This window comes from Mytilus trossulus, chromosome 5 (genome assembly GCF_036588685.1).
Source record: "Mytilus trossulus isolate FHL-02 chromosome 5, PNRI_Mtr1.1.1.hap1, whole genome shotgun sequence".
Classification (NCBI taxonomy): domain Eukaryota; kingdom Metazoa; phylum Mollusca; class Bivalvia; order Mytilida; family Mytilidae; genus Mytilus; species Mytilus trossulus.
Window position 1 is genome coordinate 83853120 of NC_086377.1, and position 25763 is coordinate 83878882.

Here is a 25763-nt window from a genome sequence, read left to right on the forward strand (position 1 = left end):
GTAAATTAGAAGTATTCCTTGTCGTTCTTGTCGTTTGTTTATATACTTATTGTATATTTCTTCTAAAAATAGAACCACACCATTATGTATCAAAGAAACCAAAAAAGGTCATATGGAAAAAAAGTTTTGCAAATGCTTAGGGATGATTTCAAATTTACAACTTGGAACTTATGTTTTAATATAAAAAGAAGATGCTTTATGAATGCCAATAAGACAACTCTCCATAAGAGAACAAATGACACAGAAATTAATAGTTATATGTCACTGTACGGCCTTTAATAATGAACAAAACCTAAAGTGCATTTTGTAATTGAAATAGTGTTTTACGAAAGTTTAAACTGTCTGATTCATTATTTTACTTTTGTTTGAAACAACAAATCATTGCAAATTTGCACAAACAAACAGCTTTCATATACCGCGAAACCTGTTCAAACCAATGCACAACAAACAGTTTTCATATACAGCGAAACCTGTTCAAACCAATGCACAAGAAACAGTTTTCATATGCAGCTAAACCTGTTCCAACCAATGCACAAGAAACAGCTTTCATAGACAGCGAAACCTGTTCAAACCAATGCACAAGAAACAGCTTCCATATACAGCGAAACCTGTTTCAACCAAAACTCTCCGGTACTTCAGATTTTTTTCGGTATTGGACGATTTTCTGTTTTATCAGGTTACAACGCATACAATTTGATATAACAGTACTTAAGAACATGTTTCGTTTATACAGGTGTTCAGTTTATGCAGGATTCAGTTTAGTCAGGTTGTACTGTATTATTCCTTTATTGAATTCTTTGATAGTGTTTCCTTATGACAACGTAACCATACTTCCACTATTATGAAAGTTATATTGATTCGTTTCGATAAAACAGAATATTACTGTACTAATACTTGAAATATTTAACACGTTAAAGTACCAATTACTATCTTAAAATGGTGACTTGAACAAATGGATATATCGACCAAACCCACACCAGGGAATTTAAAAAAATATTGAAATTTAACTTTATCTATTATTAAATTTTAATAAAATATATTTCTCTTTCATCATGGTTTTCTAGTTTATGGTTGATAGCAATTGCTCTGAATATTTAATATTAAAAGCATCACTATAGACATGATAGAGTCTGGTTATTCATTTTGTCTGTTTCATTGACGCAAAAACCTGTAGAGAAATAGATGTGTTTTGATCAGATGAGATTTAAAAAAAAAATAACCCCAAAAAATGAAGGTAGTGACGTTGTTGTTTCTTTTACAAAATGTGATGTTAATCTATACTTGGTCATTGAATGATGTTTGTGATGCTGATGATATCGAATGTCAACATCCGGAAATCTCAAACCCAGGGGAGATAATCTATGGACAATGCTATCGCCACGCGGCACTTCGTACATTACTGAAAGTTAGTTTTCTAACGTGTTTGAAAGAATGTATGAAAACGTCAACTTGTTCAAGCGTAAGCTACAGACGTAATTGGAAAATGTGCGATATAAATGGAAATGTAAATTCGGAAGTTGAACTTGTTCAAGAACATGGATGCTTTTCGTCGAACATATCGTCATGGTCCAAGGTAAAGGCATAAACATTTGACACTTTTAATATGATTTGACATAATTTGTTGGTAAATATAAGTAGATTCAAGCAGTAAAACATTTTTGAAAGTTCAATAGTTTTTAAAATATTTTAATTAGAAAACATTATATCCCCTGTATGAGATATACATATTTCTTTGTTTTCATTATGCACTTTTACACTATACGTAATTCATTAACATATGCGTCGGACATGACCATGTCGACACCACCAAAGTATATTGGTTATCATAGGGTGTCTGACATCCCAATATCGACAACACAAAAGAACAGTGAAACCCGTTTAAACCGAACTTCTTCGGGAGGTCAGTTTTTTTTCGGTGTTTTTTTTTCTTTTATCAGGTTCGCAGCGCATATAATGTGATATGACTGGACTTAAGAACATGTTTGGTCGATACAGGTTATCGGTTTATGCAGGATTCGTTTTAGCCAGGTTTCACTGTATGAGTGTCATCATAGTGAATCTGCAACTCTACTTATATACGAAATTACCCGAGTTGTGACGAATTAAAACAAAATGTTACAAAGTTTACTGTCTGAATTCTACCTTTTCAAACAGTTTTCTGAGAAGACTTTTGTTATTCGTCGTCTTTCTATTTTTAAATATTTCTAAATGAAGTATGTGTTTCAGAAACTGGTTGGCAAATGTGCTAAACAAAGATGTGAAGAGGGATACAAATGTGTTTTAGAGGGAGACGGAACGACATGCAAATTAGCATGTAAGTAGCTAATAATAGACACAAATCACGTGATTACTATCACGTGGTTACCATACACAAGGGGGACGAAAGATACCAAAGGGACAGTCAAACTCATAAATCTAAAATAAACTGACAATTTCATGGCTAAACATAAAAAGACAAACAGACACACAATAGTACACATGACAAAACATAGAAAACTAAAGAATAAACAACACGAGCCCCACCAAAAACTAGGGGTGATCTGAGGTGCTCCTGACGGGTAAGCAGATCCTGCTCCATATGTGGCACCCGTCGTGTTGCTTTTGTTATACAAATACAAATGTGTTTCAGAGGGAGAAGGACTATCATGTAAAATAGCATGCAAGTAGCTAATAATAGACAAACATCACGTGGTTACCATCACGTTGTTACTATACAAATGTGTTTCAATAGGAGACGGAATATCATTTGAAATAGCATGTAAGTAGCTAATAATAGACATAAATCACAAGATTACCATCACGTGGTTACCATATGATTGTGTTTTAGAGGGAGTCGAGGGAATAGCATGCGGAATATAGCATGTAAGTTTCTAATAATATACAGATATCACGTGGTTGCCATGACGAGGTAACCATACAAATGGGTTTCAGATGGAGAAGTAATATCATGTAAAATAGCATGTAAGTATCTAATAATAGACAAAAATCAGGGGGTTACCATCACGTGGTTACCACACAAATGTTTTCAGTGGAAAACGGAATGACATATGAAATAGCATGCAAGTAGTTAATTTTAGACAGACCTCACGTGGTCACTATACAATTGAGTTTTAGACTGAGAAAGAATATCATGTGAAATAGCTTATAATAGACAGTCATCATGTTGTGTCCACCATCTGGTAAACATATACCAATGTGTTTCAGAAGGAGACAGAATGATATGTGAAAAAGCATCTACGTTGCTAATAATAGACAGAATTACATGGTTAAAATCACATGGTTTCCATCAAAATGTGTTTCAGAGGAAGACGGAATGTCGTGTGAAAGTGTAAATAATAAACAGACATCACATGGTTACCAATCAATGTATAAAAAAGAAGATATGGTATGATTGCCACAAAAGACCAAAATGACACAAACATTGACACAATGCTGTTGTTTTTTATTTGGTCGGGTTGTTGTCTCTTTGACACATTCCCCATTTCCATTCTCAATTTTATTAACAACTATAGGTCACCGTACGGCCTTCAACAATGAGCAAAGCCCATACTGCATAGTCAGCTATAAAAGGCCCCGATAAGACAATGTAAAGCATTTGAAAGGAGAAAACTGACGGCCTCATTTATGTAAAAAAAGAACGAAAAACAAATGTGTAACACATAAACAAACGACAACCATTAAATTACAGGCTCCTGACTTGAGAATGGTCTTGTTTGGGACAAAAATAATTTGTACGAAATGTCACATTGGTAACTTATGTAACCAATGATAAAGAAAATAAATTACAAAAATACAAAAATACCGAACTCAGAGTAAAATTTAATAGAGCCAAAATATTTTTAGTCAAGGTGTTCAGTACAACCTGTATAGTTTTGAAACAGATTATAAATACAAATAACATTGGTTCCGTAATTATTATAAGAATTCAAATCTAAGCCTGAGTGAAGTACCTGAAATAAAGGAACGGTTGCTTAATTAAATAATGTAATATATTTTTCCATTGTATCGGAAGACCATTTGCTGCAAATGCTAAAATGAACGAACCATTTGGACTTTCTAGAGATTTGGGACGCGGCATGATGTATAATTGTGAAAACGGGTTAACATTGAGTGGAACACCTTTTGCTGTATGTCGCAACACAGGAACATGGAAATCGTTGTTTATTTGTGGTAAGGCATGAAGAGGGTTAACGAACGAGCCATTTCATAGCTCGTCCTAATGGGTTTTCCTTTACCTTTGAGGGGAATAATTGTAACAAAAGCGCCGTGTTTCTTAAATACTGATAAAACATGAATAATGTGTTCTCTTAATTTTTCATTACTTGTAGTCAATTGTACATTTAGGTCTGTTTTTTTTTCAACGAAGAGAAATTAACATTAGTACTTTCACAAATGCCTGCATAAATTTACTACTGCTTGTGCGCGTTTCATCACCGAGGGCATCACCAGCCAAGAAGTAAGCACTTCGATGTTGATATGCATATCAATTTAATAATTATTTGTATAAATTTACTGTTGCTAAGTACGAAATGGTCGAAATTCTAAGGATTTTCTTATCCCAGGCATCGATTACCTTAGCCGTGGAACAACTTTTTGGATTTCTTTGTCCTCAATGCTCCTCATCTGTATTAATATACTTGTTTTGTTTTCAAGTTATTTTGATCTGAGCGTCACTGATGAATCTTTAACTTGTATAGACGAAACGCACGGAAGGCGTATCATAGTATAAACCTTTGTTAATTATTGATAAGGTTTGTATATCTTTCCGTACAAACATCAAATCATACACCATTTTTACGATATTAAAATGATACTGATATGATAATATCACAAGCTTGCAATACCTTGTTCAAACAACAAAGTATGTGAACTTTAATACGTACGATTTAGCACTTTCAAAACATAGTTATAAAATTGATTTTCAGCGGTATTAATAAACGCAGTGTAATTACATGTCTATGTTTTGAATATATTAATAAAGGAGAAGGCTATCTTATGTCTCAAGACAAAGAAACTGGCCAGAGCACTCCCTACCACTGTTCGGGTGAATACATATGCAATGCAGGAGCAGGAGTTGACGGATTTAAAGATTTTTTTTATCATGTTTCATACAAAGGAGGAACGTGAACCTTTTTGGTGGGTCAATCTCGGACAAGTGTACACAATACAGAAAGTCGTTAGTACAAATCGGAATAAGTTATCTTCTGGTAAGGACAATAATGACTAGTTGTTATAAGAGAGGTGTACATATTTTGATAATTGTCATTGCAACTGAAAAAAAAATCTTAAGTCTTATTCACGTTTTATGATTTTTCTGAAACAACAACGATCAAAGAAAAACAAATAGAACAACAATATGAGGGTGTACTCACTGAGTACGTTAAAGCGTATCACCCACATGAAACTTAAGGTGGTACATAACACTATAGGGAGATAACTCTGTAAAATCAGCAGAACGTTTTAATTACGTTGTGTTGTAAAGGGAATAATAAGCTTCTCAATGATCAAAATTGGTGTTTGTCAAACAACTATATAACCAGTGTAATTTTTCTGACAAAACGGTTGGTTCAAAATTTTTGAAATTTTTATATTTTTGTAAAATGGTCAAAGTAAATACTTTGTCAAAATTTTATGAAAATTAAACGAGCCAAATTTATTTTAGTGAAAGTGTTGGGTACCACCTTAAGATGATAGCCGAATCCATCTTGGGTCACTTAATGAGAGTAAGTTTTAAACCAACATTTTTAACAATTTTTTTTATTATTAAGGAAAACTACATACTAAACATGCTGAAGGTCACGAACAGAAACTTTTAATACTGCGCTTACAGAATTGTGAAGCGTCAGCAGTTCACGATTGTCACAAATGCCATCAATAATTTCAACAATAGTTTAATGTTATAACGAAAAATAAGTTTTTTGATATATTGGATAAATAAATACCCTTAATCATTTTTTGATAGGTTGAAACTCAACGAAAAACAAGTTCCAACTATGTGCAGGCTTCCGAAGCGACACAAAACACCTTTCAAATCAGAATTCAAGCCATTGTTTCAGTACTAAATTGTCAATTCTATTTACTAGTTAACTTTATACAAAAAAAAAACTTAATGATAAATTGTTTAAGTAAGGCTTTTGAAAATAGCAGAATTAATTTTTTGTTGGATTGTCAAAAATTTGTTGGAAGTATTAGATATATTGATCATATATCAGGCAATTTTAAATCTATTCAAAGTTTTGATTTTTCCACCGTATATATCACTCTGCCTTATTTACATTCACCTAATTAAATAAGAATTTAAAAAGTCAGAATGCGGAGACATATTTTCAAACACTTTTAGGTCATTTTTAGTAACAACAAACTGTCACAACAGATCCATGTGGATATGTTTTAATACTATTAATGTCCTTCAATTATTATCATATGACATTTGTTGCTTGTTTTGCGATTCCGTATATTGTCAGGTAATTGGAATTGCGATGAAGACTTACTGTGCCCAAATTATTGTTGACCTTTTTCTGTATTGGTGATGAGTTACATCTTATGACTAACATTAGCAAAAACCCATTGAAAAAGCATCTGATACAAAAATTGGACAATATTTTTATATATTTGGATGATATATTGGGTCTCGATTATGACGACTTCAATGTATAAACTATAGAAATGTATCCTGTTGATTTTATTCTAAATAAAGCTAAAACTCACAAATGTCAATGAACACTGTCATTTCCTCGATCTTGATATGTATATCATTAACGGGAGGCTGAATTTATAATAAAAAAGATAACTTTGTCATATCCCATCGTTAAGTCTTAATTTTTAGATGGTGAAGTTTTCTTTATATCATCTTATTGTGTCTTTATATCTCAAATTGTCAGATTTTCTCGGGTATGAAACAACGTAGATTTTTAGCGAGAGAAATGTATGTGTTACTGAAAAATAATACACCAGGGTTTTTGAAATCACAAACTAGTCAATACATCAGTACAAGAACATCACTCGTAATAATAATTCAAAATTCATACATCTTACATGTCTTATACGTTCAGGTATTTCACATCCATTTTTTATAGTAATATTCCTTAAAAAGCACAAAATCTAACAAAATCTGTTAACAAACTAATTTTAAGGGATATAGTTACGATATGGCTGACAGGTCATTAAACATTGCATATTTCGGCTTAAACATTGATTCACTCACAGGGGTCTTCTTGTTTAAGAAATCCCAAAGGGTGACTACGGTGACCCATAGTTATTAATGTCTGTGTCATTTTGGTCTGTTGAGGATAGTTTTCTCATTGTTAATCATACCACATCGTCTTTTTTATAAGTTGGTCTGTTCAAACGCCCACCTCAAACCTAGATTAAAGAGAATAATTGTTAATAATTTTTGTTGTTGACAGTAACGGTTATGCCCCTTCTAAATGTCAACATGTCGTTCCATAGTTAGGCCAATACATAAAACATTCACACAAAAGAGTTGATTCGGTCAACTAGAGCACATGTTTCAATATCTCTGTGCTGAGAAAGGATGTCTGTTGACCTGTTATTTTAGATCGTTTGGGGTATTGTCGACCCGTTTTATTTATTCTTTAATTTATTAGTAGAACAATAATCCAAATCGACTCCATTCCGTCTTGTTTACTTTTAGAAGTGTTTCTGCTGTTTTGTTGACAAACATTGATTTAGAGGATACGATACGGATGCACTTTATTAGAAAAAAGATAGCTAGCTTTTATTTAATGAAAGATATGCCAAACAACTAAAGTCAGTTGTTTTATTTCTCGAAACTGAGTTATTTCCTCTCTCAAGATTGCATCTGTTGTTTTCAATATTGATTCACTTATAAGGTATATCAGAACTAAACACACATTTATTCTAAAACCAGTTGTTTTTGTATAGTACTAAATCCCTAACGAAAGGGATTGTGTATTTTTATCATTTTGTTTATTTTATTTATTTTCTTTTCTGACTTCGGACTTGGACTTCTCTTTAACTGCGTTTCACTATGCGTATCAATGTGCATTTATGTTTACTGTATTGGCTGGAGGTACAGGAGGAGGGGATATATCAAAAACATGTTTAACACCGCCACATTACGCGCATGTCCCAAGTCAGGAGCCTCTGGCCTCTGTTAGTCTTGTATGATTTTTATGAGTATAATTCGAAGTTCAGCATGACGTCCTTTATTACTGAACTAGTATACATATTTGTATAGTTGCCGACTGCAAGACACCTCTGGGTATGGGAGTTTCTCGCTGTATTAAAGACCCATTGAAGGCTGTCGGCTGTTGTCTGTTCTATGGTCAGGTTGCTGCCATTTTGACACATTCCCCAATTCCATTCTCAATTCACCAAGGATTGTGTAATGTTTTGCTGTCAACTGTATTTGCAGACATAATACACATATATAGTGAAACCTGACTAAACCGTATCCTGCAAAAACCGATAACCCGTATAAACCAAACATGTTCTTAAGCACCACCATACCAAAGTGTATGCGTTGCGAACCTGATTTAACCAGACATTGGCAACAACCAAACAAAAGCTTAAGTCATGGAGAGGTTCGGTTTAAACAGGTTTCACTGTATTTATGTTTGGCATGTGAGATGTATGTGAACATTATAATTTAATATTCAATAAAGTAACATTTAACATTCTTTATTTAACAGCTGTAGCTGCTCGACTAAGACAAATGTTTGTTCACGTCGGCGAAACCATAGACACATCTAACATGGAGCTATGTGGTCAGTTCATTGGTCCAGGTGATGATGGACAGGTCATAGTTACACTGTGTAACACATTACCGGAAGGACAAATAGTAAAATTAACGAGTGTAAACGATGAACCCACTGACTTCCACCTTACCGAAATGTAACAATGGCAATTTTCCTGATTTCGTACAGTTTATTTTATGAAAAAACGGTGGGTTGAACCTGGTTTTGTGGCATTATAAACCTCCCGCTTTAATGAAAAAGTAAAATCACAAAAATATTGAACTCAGAGGAAAATCAATTTGGAAAGTCCATAATCACATGGCAAAATCAAAAAACAAAACGCATCAAAAACGAATGAACAAGAACTGTCATATTCCTGACTTAGTACAGGCATTTTCAAATGTAGAAAATAGTGGATTAAACCTGGATCTATAGCGCTAACCCTCTCACTTTAATAACAGTCTCATCAAGTGTTAATTATAACATGAGAACTCAGGACTCAACATAAAAAAATAAAGACTTATAAAGGCAACAGTAATTTACCGCTGTAGGAAATTCATTAATCTATAGCGAAAAACAAAATCCGGGATACACACTAAAAGCAGCACGAACCTCACCAGGAAATGGGGTGATCTTGGGTGTTCCAGGAGGGTAAGCAGATACTGCTTCAACTATATTTTTTTAGATGTTGATCAACGTCAAAATATATCAACAGTCCTCATCTTATTTTTTAGTATTGAAAATTAATGTCCGAAGCTAACAAGGATGAATTCTAAAATAAGTTTTTAAGTAGTATTGATATTTTATCAAACTTTAAAGAGAGTAAACATAACGTGTATTATTTTATCATTGGCTTTTTGACATGTTATATCGAAGTTTTGACTTTTAACTACATAATAGTTTCATTCGAAACATCTCTTACATGATAAACATATCAATACTTTCGTTTTTAACTTTCCCTACTATTCTGTTCCACATTTAATGTTTATTACATGTTTTCATTTTTATCCGGAACAAATTGAACTGGACCGTTTTCTTAAATTACCGCATTTATCGACCACCTTTAATTTATGTGACACCGTCCGCATCAATATTTCAACGCATGGAAAATTGACGACTTTTCTACTTTCTGAGGAAATCGAGACATACCACTGTCAAGTACGTTTGATTCATTCATAAACTGTGATAAATTATTCTGTTTAACTCCGATATTTTTAGATAAGTGATTTATAAATACATTCGAACTCTAAGTTATTTATTTCCGAGAAATGAACTGTAAATTCTACTTTCGTTTCTGACACGATTAATAATCTTGTATTTAACTTTCATATTTAATTTGTACACATTGTACAATATTGTATTTTTATTTCTTTCAGTTTACCAATCTACTGACTACTTGTAACCTTTCTGGTGGAATATATTAATTACAATTTATCAAACAAGTTGTGTTCGTTATATATTCATCGAGATTGCGATTGCAGTCACCTGGTTAAACTAGTTGAGTCCGGCTCAGCATAGTAAATTGACAACAACTTGTCTACACATCTCCTGAACAGGAAATACAACGGAGCATCGTTCGTAGCTGTTACCTTGACACTACGAACACAGCTTGTGCAACAAACCAACAACATTGAACTAACATTGCCTACAAATAGTTGATTTACATCATGGATCTCAGTCACGAGGAACAACACGAAGAAGTTCAGCCCCCCGAGGGAGATGTCACTGAAGAACCAGAAGAAAATCCGTCTGAAACAACAAACTTAGGTGAAAGCGCCGAGACTAGGCGAGTACGTGAACTTACCGAAAGAGGACAGGAAGCCTTTATAGAAAAACGCGACAAGTTCTATAACGACTTAGAAGCCCTATGGTCAAACCTAGAATCTAGACTATTAGAAACAACCAAGCCCCCTAACGACCTCCAGCAATTGTTAACAGCACAAAATAAAATTGTACAAGCCTGTATTAATTATCGCAGGCTCACAGACGAGTACTTGCAATTTCTCAAAGGTACAAAAACATTAGACAGCCTTCAAGACATTGATACCTGCAAATTATCAACGGATATCCGAATGTCTAAAGTTGACCTGGCAATTGAAGCTTTGCACGAACATCGCCTTACCTTGACAAAGGCTAAATCAACGAAAAACGAGGACATCTAAGGGCAAGAAAAGCTCGCACAGTGGGAGCTCACACGCCTCCGACATGTCGAGCCTAGCTAGGAGAAAACGTGCCAAGGCAGAGTCCGCTAGATCAAAGATAGCCTTTGCCGAGCAAGAAGCTGCCCTCCTTAAGCAGGAGGCCGTTTTACAGGAAGAGACCCTATATAGACAAACAGAAATCAAGGCCGAAATGGAACAAGAAGCTATCCGTGCAAATCAAGAGGCCGCTTATAGAAAAGCCGAAGCGGAACAAGAGGCCGCACATAGAAAAGCTCGAATTGAACAAGAGGAAGAGCACATCAAAGCTAAAAAAGAACAGGAGGCCGTTCGCATGAAAACTCAAATGGAACAGGAAGCCGCACGTGCGGTCCGACAAAAAGCCGAACTTAAGGCCGCTATGAACATTCTCGAAGCAAAAAGAGAAGCTGCAGCCGCAGAAGCCGAGGCTCGTATCCTGGAAGACGACGGCAGCCAAGCAGTTAGCGATCTCCCTGACGAAACGGAAGACCCGCTCCAGCGCGTGCAAGATTTCGTCAATAAACTTCCTGAATCATCTGTTGTAAAGGAAGTAACAGAACCTCAAAGGAAAAAACAAATTCCTGTTAAGATCGAGCTGAGTCACGACGCACCAGCGTTCGTGCCATCCGTGGCACCCAACTTGCTGTCACAGACATCTGCTGTCTTGCCTTCCAATAATAAGTCACCGGAAGTTACCTTTATCCCAGATCTGGGATTAGTAACCGGCATACAAAAACTAGGCCTTTCAGATGAGAGCCCTACTGAACATCAAAAACAGGGTGTTAAAGAAGTGATCCCTGTCTTACGCACAAAACAAGACTTTATAGAAGAGATCCCTGTTTCACACCAGCAACAAATCAACCTTACATCAGAGATAACTAGATTCCTTTTACGCAAGGACTTGCTTTTCTCCCGATAAACAAGCTTTAACGATCGGGCAGAGTCTTTTCATACTTGGAAAGCAAGCTTCAAGAACGTGACTGATGAGTTACAAGTCTCTGACTCAGAACAGATCGATTTACTGATCAAGTGGCTCGGTCCAGAGTCTGCTAAACACGCCATTAGCATAAGAGCGTCGAATGCTTATAATCCTACCATAGGTATACAGAGATTATGGAAGAGGCTTGACGAGCGGTATGGTGCTCCAGAAATGTTGAAAGCCTCTCTCAAGATTAAACTTGCAAAATTCCCTACCTTAACAAATAAGGACAACGCACGTCTCTACGAACTGTCTGACATTCTATCAGAAATAGAATATCACAAGGAAAATCCCAAGCTGGGATGTTTGCTAGCATATTTTGACTCCTCGTCCGGGATAAATCCTATTGTTGAAAAATTACCGTACGGACTCCAAGAAAAGTGGACCACAAGGGCTACAAGATACAAGGCCAAATATGACGTTGCCTTTCCACCTTTCACAGAATTCTCTGCCTACATCAGGGAAATAAGCAAAACAAAGAACGACCCTGGGTTCATCTTTGGGTCAAAAGCCACACCAAATACAACAGGTGCTGCGCCAAGGTCTACGCCTTACCCTAGGACTAAAGTTGGTGCTCATAAAACAGCGGTTGAGCAGCAATCTGGAGACGCCAGCAAACAAGGTCTTTGTATTCTGCACAATACAAAGCATTCCTTAAATGAATGTCGAGCGTTCCGAGCTAAGTCAATAGAGGAGCGCAAAGGCCTTTTAAAAGAAAACAATGTATGTTACAAGTGTTGTGATTCTACCACACATAGAAGCCGGGATTGCAATGCTAGCATAAGTTGTAAATAATGTGGAAGTAAACAACATACTACCGCACTTCACATCACTAGACCACAGAAACCTGCAAGTTCTCAGTCTAGCTCGCCTAAGCAAGCCTACGACGGGGAGCCTATAGAATCGGCTGAAACTAAGGCAACCTCAGTTAACTCTACCTGTACTGAGATCTGCAAAGATACATATAGTGGGAAATCTTGTGCTAAAATACTTCCTGTGAATGTTTATCACAAAGATAACCAATACAAAGTTATTCGCATGTACGCCATCATTGATGACCAAAGCAACCGGTCACTTGCATCGCCTGAATTCTTTAATCTTTTTGACGTCAAAGATAAACCGGAGAACTATACTTTATCAACATGCTCCGGCAAAGTAGTCACTTCCGGGAAAAGAGGAAGAGGTTTCGTCATGGAATCAATCAATGGTAATGACAAGTTTGACCTTCCTGTACTGATTGAATGTGATCATATTCCCAATAATAGGGACGAAATACCTACTCCTTAAGTAACAATGCATCACCCTCATTTAAAAGAACTTAGGGGTAACATACCACCAATAGATGAAAATTGCCAAATTCTTCTCTTAATTGGCAGAGACCTTATAGAGGCACACCATGTCCTCGATCAGCGCATAGGACCACCCAGAACTCCATATGCACAACAATTGAAACTTGGTTGGGTAGTGATAGGAGAAACCTGCATTAACAAGCAGCATGTGCCTCTCGAGTTAAATGTCAAAATAACCAACATTTTACCTACAGGACAACCTTCAACGTTTCAACCATGTACAAGCAAATTTGACATTCGGGAAAACTACACAGACCCCGTTAAGAAAGATTTACAATCGCCACTCTTTGAAAAAACAAAGGACGATGATAAGCCTGGAATGTCATATGAAGACACAATGTTCATGAAGCAGATGGACAACGAATTTGTGAGAGACTCGGAAGGAAGTTGGGTAGCACCGTTACCGTTCCGAGTGCCAAGACAGCCGTTGCCAAGCAACAGACAACAAGCTCTACATCGTGCTAATATGTTAGACACCAGTCTGAATAGAAACCCAGTTAAGCGGGAACATTTTCTTACATTTATGAGTAAGATCCTAGACAACAATCATGCAGAGCTTGCTCCACCATTGCACGAACTTGAGGAGTGCTGGTATTTGCCATTGTTTGGTGTTTATCATCCGAAGAAACCTGATCAGATAAGAGGTGTGTTTGATTCTTCAGCCAAATGTAACGGAGTTTCACTTAACAGCGTCTTGCTTACAGGTCCAGACTTGACCAATGATCTCTTGGGAGTACTGCTGCGTTTCAGGAAAGAAATGGTCGCTGTAACTGCAGACGTTCAACACATGTTTCACTGCTTTGTAGTAAGAAAAGACCACCGAAATTATCTGAGATTTTTGTGGCATAAAAACAACGACCTACAAGAGAACCTTGTTGAATACCGCATGAGAGTTCATGTTTTTGAAAATAGTCCGTCACCTGCCGTTGCTACACTTGGACTCAGAAAAGCAGCTCAAGCATCAGAACAAGAGTTTGGCAGTCACGTGACTAGCTTTGTCACAAGAGACTTCTATGTCGACGACGGTCTTGCATCATGTCCTACTAAAGAGGAAGCTGTTAAGCTCATGAAGGACACACAGCAAGCATTAGCAAAATATGGAAACTTACGTCTTCACAAGTTTGCCTCTAATTGTGCGGAAGTTATGTCTGCATTTCATGCCAGTGATTTGGCTTCAAATCTTAAAGATCTAGACTTAGAATGCGACACCAAACCTCTACAACGTAGTCTTGGTCTCAGCTGGGACGTAAACACTGATAACTTCTTATTTCAATTATCATCAGAAAACAAACCGATCACTCGGAGAGGAATTTTATCAACGATAAACAGTCTCTACGATCCTCTGGGATTTTTGGCTCCGGTGATTTTACAAGGGAAACTCCTATTAAGGAAAATAGTATCAGAAACCGTCGATTGGGACCAACCTCTCACTGATGAGACAGCAGATGAGTGGAAATCTTGGAGAGATACTCTAATTGCTATCGAAACATTGCGCATTCCACGTACCTACGTGCCATATCTCAGCAAAACCGCCACGAAGGAGTTACATGTCTTCTCTGATGCATCAGAAAAAGCCATAGCAGCTGTTGCATATCTACGCACGACTGACAGTAGTGGTGAACCAAACATATGATTCATTCTTGGGAAAGCTAAAGTGGCACCAACAAGTGGTCATACTATCCCACGCCTTGAACTATCTGCTGCAGTATTAGCAGTCGAGATAACACAGACCATCATGGATAATTTAGATTTACACATAGACACAGTTAAATTCTACACAGACAGTAAAGTAGTCCTAGGCTACATCAGTAACGAGACAAGAAGGTTCTTCATCTATGTCGCCAATCGAGTAGAGAAAATAAGAAAATTTAGCTCTCCAAATCAATGGAATTATGTACCAACTAGCCGTAATCCCGCAGATTCGGGAACTAGGTCCGTACCTGCTCACGAAATTCATAGCAGTGAATGGTTATTAGGACCAAGACAACTTCTTTTCTCAGAACAGAAGAATTCTGAGAACATATATCAGCTAATAGACCCAGAAGAAGATGGAAAAATACGTGCAATTGTTAATGTTGCAAAAACCTTTGCCACACCTGAGCGTAAAGGTATAGGAACTGATAGATTCAACAGATTCTCCAACTGGACATCACTTGTGCGAGCGATAGCCTTTTTAGAACGTTTCTCCCGCTTACACGGGTCAAAACAGGCAGCACCAGTGACTTCTCCGGAAAGCTTTTTGAATGCCGAAAATTTCATCTTAATATCCGCTCAATATGAAGTTTATGGAGATGAAATAGATTGCATTAAACGTCAGGAACAAATTCATAAGCGGAGCCCGATAGCTAACCTTAATCCGTTTTTGGACGAACGAGGACTGTTACGAGTAGGAGGCCGTATTGCCAAATCTGACTTAAACCTCCGTGAAAAGAAACCATTAATCGTCCCTGGACGCCATCATATAGCGATATTATTAGTCCGACACTACCATGAAAAGATAAAACATCAAGGTCGCCACTTCACAGATGGAGCGATTCGTTCCGCAGGATTCTGGATCGTCGGAGCTAAACGCTTGATCTCTTCTCTCATTCACAAATGTGTGACTTGTCGCAAACTAAGAGGAAAAACTGAGTGTCAAATTATGTCTGATTTGCCAGAGGACCGTCTTGAACCGTCACCTCCGTTTACCAACGTTGGAATAGACACATTTGGACCTTGGACAATTGTTTCACGTAAAACACGTGGTGGATACTCAAACTCAAAACGTTGGGCAATTCTTTTCACATGCTTAGTGACTAGAGCTGTTCACATCGAACTATTCGAGGAAATGAGCTCTTCAGCCTTCATAAACGCCGTCAGAAGATTCGCCGCTATCAGAGGTCAAGTTAAGATTTTCCGATCCGACCGTGGAACAAACTTTATTGGCGCAATCGACGATCTAAAGATTGACTCAATCAACGTCGAAGATGGACCCTTCAAGAACTTTCTGTACAATTCTGGTACAACTTGGATCTTCAATCCGCCACATTCATCCCACATGGGTGGAGCCTGGGAAAGAATGATTGGTATCGCAAGGAGAATACTTGATTCTATGCTTATCAACGCAGCTGGAAGGAGTCTTACGCATGACGTTCTAAATACATTCATGGCAGAAGTTTCAGCAATAATCAATTCAAGACCTCTGGTACCAGTATCAACAGATCCAGAGAATCCGCTAATCTTAACACCAGCTATGTAATTGACACAAAAGACCGATTACATCTTCACTTCAGATCAGCTTGGAGAATTCGACAAACGGGATCTATGTCTAGCCGAATGGAGACGTGTACAGGCTCTGGCCAGTGTTTTCTGGTCCCGTCGGAGGAAAGAGTATCTGCCGTTACTACAACCACGACGAAAATGGACCGAAGATCGCCGTGATCTTATCAAGGGAGACGTTATTCTCTTAAAGGACAAAAACCTTTGCCGTACTCAATGGTCAATAGGAGTTATACTAAAATCGTTTAAAGGTTCCGATGAACATGTCCGGAAAGCAGAAGTACGAATAATCGTAAATGGAAAAGCATCCGTCTACACACGACCGATTGTGGACATGATTCTTCTCATCGAGAATGACTGTGTATAATTAATTTTATAGTGATACTTTGGCCTTATATAATCAGATATTCAAGTGTGTGATATATTTGAAATAGTGATATCAGTTAGACATCAGACGGGGAGTATTCTGTTCCACATTTAATGTTTATTACATGTTTTCATTTTTATCCGGAACAAATTGAACTGGACCGTTTTCTTAAATCACCGCATTTATCGACCACCTTTAATTTATGTGACACCGTCCGCATCAATATTTCAACGCATGGAAAATGGACGACTTTTCTACTTTCTGAGGAAATCGAGACATACCACTGTCAAGTACGTTTGATTCATTCATAAACTGTGATAAATTATTCTGTTTAACTCCGATATTTTTAGATAAGTGATTTATAAATACATACGAACTGTAAGTTATTTATTTCCGAGAAATGAACTGTAAATTCTACTTTCGTTTTTGACACGATTAATAATCTTGTATTTAACTCTCATATTTAATTCGTACACATTGTAAAATATTGTATTTTTATTTCTTTCAGTTTACCAATCTACTGACTACTTGTAACCTTTCTGGTGGAATATATTAATTACAATTTATCAAACAAGTTGTGTTCGTTATATATTCATCGAGATTGCGATTGCAGTCACCTGGTTAAACTAGTTGAGTCCGGCTCAGCATACCTACTTTTTATTTTATCTCTGTTTGCGTACTCATGTATGACATCACTTCTAACGTTTTGCTTAAAATTGCACTAATCGCTTTTTTTTTACAAAGATTCGTCTTTTGTCTACAAAAAAATCTTTGACGCTAGAATAGGGGGAAGAGGGAAAATACAATACACAGTTGGAAAACAGGGAAGAAAGATACCAAAGGGACAGTCAAACTCTTCAATCGAAAATAAACTGACAACGCCATAGCTAAATATGAAAAAGACAAACAGACAAACAATAGTACACATAACACAACATAGAATGTTAAAGATTGAACAACACGAAACCCACCAAATCTGGTGATCTCAGGTACCCTGGAATGGTAAGCAGATCCTGCCCCACATGTGGCACCCGTCGTGTTGCTTATGGTATTACAAAAAGGTAAAATAGTCTTATTCGGTAGGTCACATTCATGAAAGGGAATGAGATTGTAGTTACGACGTAAGGAACATTTCCGATATCATTTTTGAAACAGTTATTCCATAACGGTCAACCAACTCGTGATGGCGTCCCTAAAATTAAACAAAGGATGATTTCAACCTCACCATCTGGAACACTTGATTTAATCCTTGTGAGCATCAAATTAAGAAAATCATGATAGGAAATGCACGGGATTATCGTATTAATTAGGAGATATATACCCCGTATGGAACGGTTAATATACTTAAATTGTCGAAAGATTTGCAAAATACAAATAAAGAAATGTTTTTCTAGAGTAAAAAATCCTTAGTTTTTTTAACAGTTCAAAATATTGAAAACAGTTAATTTTTATTTTTATTTTTATAGATATAAGAACATGTGGTATGATTGCCAATGAAACAAGTCGCAATTTATTTTTATGCCCATACCAATGACAATTAGTTATATTCTATTAAATTGCGACCAGGAGAATTGATCAAAGTTCTATAAACATTTGGAAGCAAATATATAATAACTGTCTTTATTGAGACCATCAAATATTATGTTTCCAGTAAAAACTTCATATAAAGAGACCACTCGAGAGATAATCGAGGGAAAAACAACGAAACAACAGAAACACTAAACAGTTGCCAGGATTATAATTTAGTACGCCAGAAGTGCGTTTCGTCTACATAAGACTCATCAGTGACGCTCATTTCAAAATATTTATAACTCTAAGCAAGTACAAAGCTGAAGAAAATTGAGGATTCAAAATTTCAAAAAGTTGTGCAAAATACAGTTAGATAATATATGCCTAGGGTAAGAAAATCCTAAAGTGCAACAAAAAAACAAAAGGCGACACAAAGAAACAACTATAAAATAACTATTGATATTTTCCTTACTAGGTTAAAGACATTTTAAGAAAAGAATATGGTCGAATATGATTTTGTGGCTAGCCAAACCTCCAGTTTTTATGACAATGGTAAATGTATCACTAAAATGACAACATTACATGTCAGGACTAAAATACAAATAAACGGAGAAACATTCAGGACGGAGAAACACCCCAATACAAGTCAAACGTCGATTACGTTCTTGGTGAATTTCATTTTTGTATTTTTAGGCTAACGTATGTTCTCGATTCACATAAATTGACCGTTATGGAATAACCGTTTCACAAATGATATCGGATATGTTCCTAACGTCGTAACTACAATCCCTTCCCCTTTCATGAATGTGACCTACCGAATTAGACTATTTACCGGATTTGTTATCACATAATTAAGACGACGGGTGCCATATATGAAGCAGGATCTGCTAACCATTCCTGAGCACATGAGATCAGCCTTAGGTTTTGGTGGGGTTCATGTTGTTTATTCTTTGTTTTAATATGTTTTTCATGTGTACTATTGTTTTTTTGTTTGCTTTTTTTCATTTTTAGCCTTGGCGTTGTCAGTTTGTTTTAGATTTATGAGTTTGACTGTCCCTTTGGTATCTTTCGTCCCTCTTTTACAAATCCTGTTGGTAGATTTGATAAACGATAATCGTGTTACATATGTTCTTTATGAATTGAATACGTTTATTAAAAATACGTTCAAAATAAAAATGGAAAAATATGTCAAAAGTTTTCGACTTTGCGTGAATTTTGATATATTTATTAGATTTTGAAAGTAAAATTCTTTTTGACAAAATATGGTAACAGTATCATAATTTTTTACTTGGTAATTCCTTTATTATATGGTAAACTCCTTTGTTTCATTTTAACAAATTTAACAAAAAATATTGCAAACGCAAGTCAAGATTGAAATAAAAAAGAAACAGGTTGACAACGTTATGCAATTGGGTAAATGGTTTGCTCTATAATTGTTTGAACGGTAATGAAATTTCACCAATTGTCCCCAAACGCAATGCTTTCATAATGTGTATAAGCACGGAAGTCTATGACACCTCGAGCTTGTTATTGAAATACCGTTTGTCATAAAGTCCGTCTGTTTCAATTTTAACTAAGGTTGGAACTGTAACCTAATTAAGGCCACGGTGGATTTCCCAACAGAACATTTTTTGAAGTATGAATTTGAAAACATACAATTGTATCAAAGTACTCTTCGTAATTGCAAAATAAAAATCATCCTTAAAAAATATATAATTTTTAATATTTGAAGATGAACATTTGATTAAAACATGATTAGAAAAGAATCAATGATAACTAATATCATCAATCAGACTCATAACAAAATACGCCAGCAGAGTTGGTAAGTGCTATTTTACAGTATTTAAACGGTCCACTCAAAGACAGAGATAATGCTACTTTTATTGTTTTTCAATTCAAACATCATGTTCCGTTTGTCATTTTTAATAGTTTTCCTGGTAGGGTGGATATTATGTGAAATAGTTGTTATCAAAAAACAAAAAGACAAGATATATAAATGCCACCTGTTGTTTGGGGTTTATATGCCGATGTGGTCATTGTGTGCACAACTTTGCGCAATAATTCAAGTATGTAAGTCTAATTATTCTATAGCATGGAATAACACGTGTCAGATAAATGATGCTGAACCAATGGGAAACGAGGATGGACTCATTGAGAGTGTTGTAAATAGCTTTGGTGCGGCCTCGACTCTCCCAAAGGTAAATACGATAAAAACTATAATGTCAGTTTTATATACATCACAACTATAGATATATTTTAAATGATCGTTTTATTTAAAATACCTCTCTCCTTTATTCAGAATTTCCAAAAAATGATGAATATTTTTCAAACCATCTTTTTTTCATAATTTTATACGATGATGTTGAACAACGGTAAATTTCATATACTTCAATAAATGAAAACTAAAACAGATACTGATAATAACTTTCAAGGTTTAAAATATGATGTGTCTTTAATTGGCTGCAGTTACCATAGTAACTGTCATTGACTGTGTGATTGGACCAACATTTGCAACCTTAGAATAATCAGTAAAAAAATAACTAATCGAAGAATTCAAATATAGAAAAATATTCAACGAGTGAACAAGCTACACATTAATTTACGAATCCGCGTAGCGCATGAGTTACTAGTCAGTGTTGTTCCGTCACGAGTTGAATATTTTTCAATATTTGAATTCTTTGATAAATTTTTATTTTTTTGATATTTGCAAAAAACGTTTTCAGGAAATTAAAGTAGACCAAGTACGGAACTATATATTCTTTCATTCACATTTTGTTTTGATGCGAAGACATCGACAACGTCTTGACAACGAATATTGTTGTATGATGTCAGAGAGGGGAAAAATCACGTTTATTTCAAATGTGATTTTTTTTATTTTTTTACCGGGATATCAATGTAATTCATTACAACCAATGTAAAAGTATCCTATGAAACTTTAGACAATTTTCAGTTTAAAGGCAGTCTGTTCATTCAACTTTCCTATTTGTCTGTCCCGGCCCGTTCGGAGCAAATTCATGTTTAGCAACAACATTTAAATTCATTGAAATAAAGATTGTATTACAATTCAACATGTGTTCAAAGAGAACACAACTAAGAATACATTGATAGTGATCTAGACAATTTTCAAAGTGTAATAGTCACATTAAAAAGATGAAACAGAAATATTTAATGTCCAATCGTTTTTAGATTAACCGAATTAATATACAATAATCAATGTAATAAGTGATAGTATGTGTCAAATATAAAGTTTAAACGGAAAATGGGATATTTTAGCGTTCTTTTAATAAATATATTTAATAATAGTATGGAAGCACATGTATTTGTTTTGGTAAAACACGAGTGTTTGTTTATTGTTTACATCAACACGTGTGTTAAGAATACCTGTAAGGTTTACAATATATTCCATTGGACAATATTTTGTCGTATTCTGACATAAAAAACAGGTATTTTAGGTATCGTATGATTTTGGCCCGTGTTTCTCGTGCTTGTTGTTTGATATAAATTAAATGGAATTTATAATGTCATTATTCGAAGTTCTGCCTTACGCTAATTACCATACGCCGTACTACTGCATTGCCTGTATTAACACAATGACAGACCACCGTTCCGAAGACGAAGACGAATTGTTACTTCACGAGTCCTCAACTCCTTCCATTCTTAACAGAGAAGCTGCACTTTCTAGTTTGCCAGTACCAGTACCGTCGACAGAAACCCAACAAAGAGCACCACAGCCACATATAAGCACTAAAGAACGAGTTAGTGTCGGGGAACGACTCTCTAGCAACCAAATTGAAGAAGGAAGCTTCGGTGAAACTAAAGAGTGAAGGTAACCAAATCCAATTTACTTTCAATTCCGAAGTCCTTTCTGACCTACATAAGCTGCAAACACGTCTATTGCAGGAAGATTTCGTCTTTATCAATTTAATTTTCGGACTTATCTTAAAGTTAAACAACATGAACAAACGAAATAAGCTCATCAGAATAGCCGATAAATCTCCTGCTGGTTGGATCACAGTTCGTGAGTACGAGAGTGACAAAATAGCACCAGCCACAATGGATAAAAGATAAGTATCTTAATTTAGTAGATGAATATTTGTTGCATGGACAGATGAATATACTTTTAGAACATGTTAAGTATTTTGATAAAGTTGATTTTTCATAATTGGCCAAAGGCGTCAAAAGTAGTTTATCGAAAATGTAGCATTTTGGGAGCGTATTGGAGCAAGAAAATTTATTATTGATACCATAAAATCAGGGTATATGATTCCGTTTGTGAGTTTACCACCCCCTATGAAATTCCGCATTAATAAATCTTCAGTTGATAATACTGATTTTGTAAACGAAGCTGTTCTCGAACTTTCGAAAAACGGATGCGTACACGAAGTACCATTCCAACCTTTTGTAGTAAATCCATTGAGTGTTGCCATTCAAAAGTCAGGGAAAAAAGACCATATTAGATCTATCTGAATGAAATGTATCCGTCTTGAAAAATAAAATAAAATTCGAAGATTGGAAAGATATATACCTGATAAAATTTGATTTAAGATCTGGATATTTTCATTTGGATATCTGCAAAGAGCAACATACATATTTAGGTTTCTTTTGGAACGGAAAGTTTTATTGTTTTTCAGTTTTTGCTTTTGGTTTAAGTTCAGCGCCTTACATTTTAACAATATGTTTACGACCAATGGTTTAATACTGGCGTGAAAATGGTGTAGATATAGTGCTTTATCTAGATGATGGTTTAGGTATGTCAGAAGTATATTCAGAACGTCAAAATATATCTGAATTCATAAAGTCCTCATTAGCATTAGCTGGATTTTTGATAAATGAACAAAAATCTATCTTTGATCCAGTTCAACGCTTGAAATGGCTCGGATTAATTTGGGATTCGGATAACTTTAGTTTATCAGTGTCCGAACGTAGATTAAATGATGCAAAAGAATCGCTGGACGATATTTTGAAAAAAAATTCGATTATAAGTGCTCGACAGTTAGCACAGTTCACAGGTAGAATTATTTCTATTTCCCCAGTTATGGGAAATGTCACGAGCCTGATGACGAGGCATTTATATTTTGCAATTGAGAACAGAAAGTCATGGGATATTATTTTAGATTTTGCTTATACTGAATGTGTATTAGCAGAGTTGAGATTTTGTTTAGACAGTTTGACAAATCTTAATCAGAAGAAATTTGTGAATGACACCTTACCAAACATAGAGGTGTATTCAGATGCTAGTAATGTAGCCGCAGGTGCTTTTACTGTAGAAGTGAATGAAACAGTTTTTCATTCCACATGGAGCGAATATGAGAAAAAAATGAGTTCAACTTGGCGAGAACTAAGGGCTATTCAATTAGCTTTGTATTCATTTAAATCTGTTTAAAAAAAATAGTACTGTTAAATGGCACACAGATAGTCAAAACTGTGTAAAAATAATCAGTAGAGGTAGCACTAAAATGCATTTACAGTGTTTCGCATATGACATTTTTAAACTTTATTCGAATGAACGAGTCATTGTACAACCAATATGAGTACCTAGATCAGAAAATTGTAGAGCTGATTTTTTTGTCTAAAATGATCGATATAGATGACTGGCAAACCTCTCCAGAGTTTTTCGAATTGATGGATAATCTATGGGGTCCTTATACCGTTGATAGATTTGCCAATTTTGCTAATACAATATTAAGGCGATTTAAATCAAAATTTTTGAATCCTTGGAACGAAGCTATTTATGCTTTTACACAAAATTGGAAAAATGAAAATAATTGGATAGTACCTCCAATTGATTTAGTTTCTAAAAGTATAAACCATTTAATACTCTTTAAAGCAGAATGTACCCTGATAGTACCAAAATGGCCGTCCTCATTGTTTTGGACTTTATTATTTAGAAAAAAAACATGGAATTTCGTCATTATGTATTGGAAGTCATTGAATTTTCAAGTGAGCAATGCATATTCCTTCAAGGGAACAACAAGAATTCAATTTTTGTCTCAAAGAAATTTTATTCTGATATTTTAGCAGTTAGGCTAAGTACAATATGTAAATAACTGTTTTTGGTTTTTTCTGTGATATACACATGAAACACGTTGACAAGGCTATAGAATGATAGCGAGGTCTTTTTGTTTAGAAATTTGACAAGGCTAAAGTACAGGGCAAGGTCAGAAATGAGTATATATGAAATGCATTTGCCATGTACTTTTTTTATTTACTATTTGTTTGAATTTTTACATTTTTCAGATATTTTGAGCGTTGGTAGGTGGTCATCGGACACTCTTACACAACACCAGCACTTACAAAATTTGGCAAAGTGTCTTCCTGAGTTTTGTCTACAATCCAGAGCTGAAAATACGTAAAAAAAGTACAGGTACGCCTTTAATAATTTCTGTAGATGGTGTAATTCGTTTAATCTTAACTCTTTACCAGCATCAGACTACGTTTTTTCGTAATACCTGACTCATTTATGTAAAAAAGCACAAATCCGCATCTATTGTTGAAGGAGCTTTCTATGCAATTAGTTGGTCACATAAACTAGCCGGTTTTGCCGATCCTTGTAATTCCTTTTGTGTACATCTATTAAAGAGGGAGTTTTAAGGTCAATCGGGCACTCCATTGTAAAAAAGGAGGAGCCTATTGTGACTGTTTATTTAACGCATTGGGTAAATATAACGGAATTTTATGAGACTGTTATTAAAAAGAGAGGGTTAGCGCTATAGAACCAGGTTTAATCCACCATTGTCTACATTTGAAAATGTCTGTACCAAGTCAGGAATATAACAGTTCTTGTCTATTCGTTTTTGATGCGTTTTGTTATTTGATTTTGCCATGTGATTATGGACTTTCCGTATTGATTATCCTCTGAGTTCATTATTTTTGTGATTTTACTTTTTACACCTGAAATTCTGTTCCAGATTGTACAAAAATACGGTAACAAATTCAGCAATTTAAATCAAAGAAGAATCACTTGTATTTGTCTTACAAGTTATGCAGGTTTTTTAAGATTTTCCGAACTTGTTAATTTGAAAAGATCAGATATACAGTTTTATTCTACTTATGTGTCTTTATGTATCGAAAAAGTAAGACTGACCAACACAGAGAAGGAAGTAGAGTACTGATAGCGAAGACTAGTTCTATAATATATCCGGTATCTATGTTACACACATATTTATTACAAGCTAACATAGCAATCGATTCTAATGAATTCATTTTTAGAGCAGTATTTTTTCGTAAGAAAACAAACACTTATGTTTTAAGGGGAAATGCTCCTCTATCTTATACAAGGGCGAGAGAGTTGTTGTTAGACGCTCTTGGATCATTAGGTCTAGAAAAATCTTGTTTTGGTCTACACAGTTTGAGAGCAGGTGGTGCGACGACTGCAGCCTCGGCTGGTATAAATGACAGGTT

At 35.4% G+C, this 25763-nt stretch overlaps 2 protein-coding genes across 2 annotated transcripts; both read left to right on the plus strand.

The window, feature by feature from the left end:
• Positions 1 to 13172: 13172 nt before the first annotated feature.
• On the plus strand, positions 13173 to 14861 carry LOC134718392 (uncharacterized). The gene has a single exon (XM_063580892.1). The coding sequence runs from the start codon at positions 13173 to 13175 to the stop codon at positions 14859 to 14861; it is 1689 nt and encodes a 562-aa protein (XP_063436962.1).
• Positions 14862 to 14963: 102 nt separating this feature from the next.
• Positions 14964 to 16466, plus strand: LOC134718393 (uncharacterized). Its single transcript, XM_063580893.1, has one exon. The coding sequence runs from the start codon at positions 14964 to 14966 to the stop codon at positions 16464 to 16466; it is 1503 nt and encodes a 500-aa protein (XP_063436963.1).
• Positions 16467 to 25763: the final 9297 nt, after the last annotated feature.

Bases quoted from the DNA above. Each gene is read 5' to 3' on its own strand.
- LOC134718393 (XM_063580893.1), top strand. From the start codon at position 14,964: ATGGATAATTTAGATTTACACATAGACACAGTTAAATTCTACACAGAC.
- LOC134718392 (XM_063580892.1), top strand. From the start codon at position 13,173: ATGCATCACCCTCATTTAAAAGAACTTAGGGGTAACATACCACCAATA.